At 40.1% G+C, this 6,000-nt stretch overlaps 1 protein-coding gene across 8 annotated transcripts in view; it reads right to left on the bottom strand.

The window, feature by feature from the left end:
* Positions 1-353: 353 nt before the first annotated feature.
* chd9 (chromodomain helicase DNA binding protein 9) overlaps positions 354-6,000 on the bottom strand; it is a 71,559-nt gene continuing 65,912 nt past the window's right edge. For 5 of the 8 annotated variants that reach the window (XM_016231540.1, XM_016231538.1, XM_016231542.1 and 2 more), the window contains 6 exons: positions 5,468-5,645; positions 5,213-5,352; positions 4,893-5,114; positions 4,671-4,808; positions 4,486-4,590; positions 354-3,496 (listed from right to left, as the gene is read on the bottom strand). In XM_016231540.1, the coding sequence (XP_016087026.1) occupies positions 2,615-3,496; positions 4,486-4,590; positions 4,671-4,808; positions 4,893-5,114; positions 5,213-5,352; positions 5,468-5,645 (1,665 nt within the window). In that variant the 3' untranslated portion in view covers positions 354-2,614. The remainder of the gene's footprint in view (positions 3,497-4,485; positions 4,591-4,670; positions 4,809-4,892; positions 5,115-5,212; positions 5,353-5,467; positions 5,646-6,000) is intronic. The other 3 variants (XM_016231545.1, XM_016231541.1, XM_016231543.1) reach the window with 1 other exon arrangement.

Genomic DNA, 6,000 nt, shown 5'->3' with positions numbered 1-6,000 from the left:
TATCATCACAGATTAATAAAAACATTTTTAGATTTTTTTAAATATTTCAGACAGTTTTAGATTTTAATAACTGGTGCTTCAGCCCAAAACAAACAAATACATTTGACAAATTTCACATGAGACAAGATTTTTTTTCTGTAGAGTCAGAATATGTTTAATAAAAATAATTAAACCTCAATTTCTTCTATAGAACTTCATAGAAAGTAATTCAATAAATTACAAACTTTTTAAGACATGTATCCTGCACTACAAGAAGAATTAATTGACTACACAGGCCACAACTTGCAAGTATTGCAGCTGTCCAAAAACACATTTTAGCAACAAAAAAAAGGGGGGGAGGGGCTTTACTTCCAAAATATTGAAAATATGAAACAAAATAAGCCATGAAAACAAATGAGTCTGTCAATTCAATCATTCACATAATTGAGAACAAACGTTTATTTGCAGTAGTGTATTTCTATTTCATTTGCTGTTGCATGATGGATGTCATTGTCTTTGTGCCACAACGGCAAATCTTGCCCTGATTCTGGTCAGTAGTCCAGCGGTTCATAATGCAACATGAAATACAACCAAAATATTGAATTAATGTACATATGATAAAAAAAGAAAGAAAATCGACATAAATGTCCAATTCTCAGTCAAACCTGCAATTCTTCTCAGAACATCATTCAGTTAAATGAGATGCTAACGCTGTCAAAAAAAGAGGATCTATATAAGTTTCATGTGCGGTTTTGGGAAGAAGTGGAAAGCAGCAATACCTGTACACAGTTTCAAAGTGCGTGGCTCAGCACGAACTAACTGGAAAGAGGGAGATCTGATGCCACAGTGGAGAGGAGACGGCATTCAGAACATCTAATGAGGCAAAATTACACTCAGAGAGATAAGAGAGAGGGCATCTGTGTGAAAACATGAATGAAATCAAACATGCTTGGAAAGACCATTAATTGTGTTCACTAGTGAGACAGGCAAAGAGAGTTGCATTGTGCAGTGCATCCCCAAGAAATTTGCATCACAAATGGAAAACTTCAGTAGCCGAACCTGAATATGAACTAACGTGACGCAGCAGAGACTCGCATGAATCAAATGAGCCTAACAGTCTAGAACAAGCACATCAGCACATGTAACAGAAATCAAATCACATACACGTCCTGATTCAAAAACGCCAATGAGGTTCATTGTGTTGGCCGAGGTGCTGGATTGCGACGTATTATGAGGGACAGACACTGAAGTATGGCATAAGGACACTTCTAGATCAGTCATTTACACCTAACAGCAGCGAGGCGACTACGTGGATCTGCAAAATTACAGATGTATTTTGTCAAACTAAAGGAACGTGTGATTTTTGACCTTTATAACATTTAACAACCCTACTATCAATTCTGAGGCCTTCATGCGCACTGATCAAGTAACTGAAATGCTACTGCAAATGCTTGAATTCCTCTCAATTTTACCAACTAATATGACGATACTGTAGCAGTCTGTGGAAAAGAGAGGCTATACGCACTGCTGTTTGTCACAAGGGGGTTTATACGTGAGGCCAACAGGACCTTGGACACATAGATTTTCATGCAAATTGAGGCAACAGTGTTCATATGCACAGAACATCACTCACACACACACACAGTGCTGTCTGAACGCTAAAAGAAACATGAATATATGGATGTGAAAGAAGTGGCCTGAAAAAGAACCCACAGTTATGTTTGCCTGAAACATATGCACGCACACTGATTTCAGGCATTGTAAGGAATGTGTTCCTAAAAGAATGTCTGGATCACTGTAGACGTCACTGTACAGCAAGATTGATCGCCTGCACCCATGTACAAAACTCAAATCTTTGGGTAAAATAGCTGTATGAAGAGAATCTAAAAGAAAGAAAGAAACGGAAAGGAATAAAATAATAGAAACAGTAAAGAAAGAACAGACCTTGGGCAGGATGCAGTGTGTCTGGGACAGTAAACAGATGCACAAATCCCTTAAAGAAGTGAATGAACAAGAACTTGTGTGATGGCTAAATGAATCAATGAAAGAACGAACGAACGCAGGGTCTCTACAGCTTCAGTGACATTCATAAGCTGCCTGTGTGTTATTGCTGTGGATCTGTAGGTATGCTCTGTGAAGTCTATGTGTTCAGGATCCTGCTCAAGTATTTACAAATGAAACCCAAACAGTCGATGTGTTCTTTCTCCCAAAACAAAATATATTAATTATACAGCTCTGCAATGAGCAACAACATCCTCATTTCTTTAATAAAATTAAATCCTGACGTAGCTATAACGATAATGCCTTTTAGTTTTTGCTTCTTGTCTGTTGCAATTTTACATCATGGTGTAATACAATTTCACAAAGTTTTTTTTTTTTCCCACATGCAAAACATCTCTTCGAAACGACATTGTACCTAAACAAACACTGAAATCTCATTTCTGTTTCTCTAGAATCTCCGTTTTCTGTTTGTTTGTTTTTTCATCTTCATTACACAACACATTATTTATTATATTTACATGGAAACAAAAACATGATGTAGTAAATGCAGGATAACTCCTATATGTGTTTATATGTATACATTTCTAAGAGATGTATATAAATATATAATATTTATTTATACATGTATAAAGACTCAGTCTTCGTCGCTGGAATCGGAATCCTCGGATGACGAGGAGGAGCTGTCGGACCCGGAGGAGGATGACTCTGCCTTGGCCGAGCCCTCTGGACCACTGGTATCCTTCTTTTCGTCTGGCTCCTCCCCATCATCGCTGTCTTTGTCCTCTGAGTGGCCGGGCAGCTGGGCCGTGGCTTCAGAGGCAGCAGTTTGCAGCGGTGGGGTTGGCTGAGTGTTTGCAGCTTGCGGCTGATTGGCCACAGGCAGGTTAAGGCCTGGAGTAAGAAGCATCCCTGGGTAGAACATACTAGAGAGGAGAAGGGGGTTGAGGGCCAGTTGGTGGCCTGAAGCAGAAGCACTTGTTTGATTTGAGTTGGCGGCCGTCGAGGTGGTGGCTTTGGAGCTATGACCCTCTGTCCTTTCCGCTTTGCCATTCGAACTCAAAGTCTCAGCTGGCCCTTTGGGTGTGGCGGACTCTCCACCGCTCTTCTTTTTCCCGTCCTTGTCACTCATCAAAGCCACACCCGCCGCTTCCTGTTTTCCAAGGATACCACTCATTCCGAGGAGGTTCGGCAGCCCGGTCATTCCAGACAGCATCATCGGAAACATGGCGGCCATGTTGGTGGGGTCGTGAGGCAGTCCCATGAGGCCAGTGGTGAGTTGGAGAGACTGGAGGCTCTGGAGGTTGTGCTGAAGAGCTTGAAGACTAGGCAGGTCCAGCCCGGCGAGGAGGCCGTTTGTTAGGAGTGGGTTGAGCCCCAGGGCGGCGTTGGCACTGGGACTGGCCACAGTGGCTGCTTTAGCCAAAGCATTTTTGGGACGTCGACCTCGTCGGCTCACTTCTTCAGGAACGATGGGGCCAGTCAGGATGCGGTCAAACATACTTTCAGGAAGGTAACCCTGGAAACACAAATTCATCTGTTAAGTAGGAAAAAAATCTATAAAGTTTTAGTTAATATATGGAGTTTAATGGTTTCCTTAAGGTACAATTATAATCATATTTTAGGGCTTTCATAATTTTCATTACACAATTATTGTGGCCAAAAGAATCCATGATAATGCTAATATTACGACAACTATAGAAATATATATTAGTGCTGTCAAACGATTAATTGCGATTAATCGCATCCAAAATAAAAGTTTTTGTTTATAAAATATATGTATGTGTACTGTATATATTTACTAAGTATATATAAATACACACACATACAATATATATTTTGAAAATATTTACATGTATATAAATTTATATTATTATATTTTATATTATATATAAATATATTTAATATATAAACATAACATATTTATTATTAAATACATACATGCACGTGTTTGCATTTAAATATACATAATAAATATACACATATATTATGTAAACAAAATCTTTTATTTTGTATGCGATTAATTGTATCGTAATATATATATTGCTATCAGCCAAATTTATTTCGCGTTTTCTCTTTTTTTTGGCCACTGAAAAATATGAGTAAATGAAGGTGGACAGAGAGGTTGTAACCATAACTGTACAAAAATAACTTAGTGTTGATCGGCACTTCCTGCAGACTGGGGTGACTAACACCACACATTTTTTATGAAATCCAAAAAACTCCCACACTGACAAGCTTACTTTTATGGGTGTGGGTAGAATGTCTCCTTCAACGTGATTTAGTGTGGCAACAGTAGCTACACACTGTGTAGTTGTCTTCTTTCTGACCGGTGGTAGCCAGCATTACCCGGTGCTGGATTATTTACAATATTATCATGTGTAGTACTAACACAATATTATTTATTTTTGAAATACTATGGTTATTGTCACACCAGTATATTGCGACACTTCTAATTTCTGTTATTGCGCTGTATTTGGAATGGAAAATGTTTCTCTTTTTACTCACAGACTGTTTAACAACGTCTGCCCACTCTGGTGGGACCCCATACTCTGAATTCTCCAGCAGGAACCGGCTTAAATCTTTCAGAGGAGGAGCAAATGCACCACCAATCTGGAACAAAGAAATATAAAACAAGAATTACAAACACCAAAAATATCTGGCCACAAAATCTATAGCCATCACATACTTACCTTGCGAGCATTTCGCCTGTTGATGATCTGTACTCGCTCCTCTCCAGTCAGGCTGTTGATGTCAATTTTGTTGGGGTTTCTGCAGCGATGTCTCTTCTGTTTTGGTCTGCCATCTTGAAACTGCGGCTTGTTTGCACTCTGCAAAAAAGTTATGATCAGAAACTTATTTTTACAAACAGCCATCTGAAAGGATAACTTGTTTTTATTTTTTATGGTATTTACAGGAATAAAAGCTCCAACATCTGCCACGAAGCCTGGGTGTTCTTTTAGCCACTGGTCAAGATCTTTCCGTTTTGGAGCATCTTCTCCAGCTAGTCGCGTCCCATCTTTGAGGCTAATGACAGGAACACGACTATCTGTATCAAGGGTGCTGAGCCCCTGAGGTGTGCTCAGTCCAGGGGGAGCGGATGTACTGGCAACACTGCCACTCCAGCCAGCAGGAGCCTGCAAATGTAGGTCATGCGTTTGCCTTATTGATACTGAAGTGTGCCACTTTCTAGATTTCTAAATATAAAATGAAAAAGGTCATAAGTGAGTCAAACCTCCTCTGGCATCACAGGAGGCCTGTTTCTGTTCATGAACAGGAGGTCCATCCCCTCCACATTCTTCCGTCGTCCTCTCTTCTTCTTCATTACGGGCTGTCCATCTATAACTCCATTCAGTTGCATTTGCTCTGGCAGTACTGCAGTAACACAAAGAACATGCACTTTTAGTGCCATCCAGCACTGCACGTTGTATACAGTGTGGTGTGGTTAGTGGGTAAAGCAGGTATTTGTTTAACTATGGTTGTACATTACCTTGTGGATAGCTGTTCTGTGTTTTGGTGTAATCTGCTAGGCTGGTCTCAGACGCGTTCTGTAATTCGTGTAGCCGGGCTAAGTACTGCTGCTGGGCAAGAGGTCCCTCCTCGCCCTCCAGGGGGCGCTTCAGAGGCAAACCTTGCTTCTGGAAGGTCAGTTTAAGGCTGCCCTCCTGCTGCAGGTCAAAGGTCAGAGGTTAAAGACACATTGCTAACAGGGCAGGTTTTACAGATAAAAACACCCATATGAGGTTCTTAAATGACAACAGGTTTTACACAGAGAGGCAGTTTTAAACAAATAGTCTCTAGTGGGTTGAGGTAACACAGGAACACAGTAAAGTCAAAGGGCTTAAAGGTAATGTGTGTAATCTTTTAGGTGCACAAATACTTTTTCTATTCTCGGTTTAATTTCCAAAAAATACAATCAAATAAATTAAGTAAACCATTCATAGGTTGATTCTCACAAGTTGGTTTTATCAAAACGTTGCTGTGTCTGTTTGAGCATCCTGACCAGTCTGGTATTAGCAACAT

The sequence above is a fragment of the Sinocyclocheilus grahami genome, unplaced genomic scaffold (assembly GCF_001515645.1).
Source record: "Sinocyclocheilus grahami isolate Dianchi unplaced genomic scaffold, SAMN03320097.WGS_v1.1 scaffold394.1, whole genome shotgun sequence".
Lineage (NCBI taxonomy): Eukaryota > Metazoa > Chordata > Actinopteri > Cypriniformes > Cyprinidae > Sinocyclocheilus > Sinocyclocheilus grahami.
Note: the sequence above shows the minus strand (reverse complement) of the source record. Positions and strands in the feature narration are given on the sequence as shown.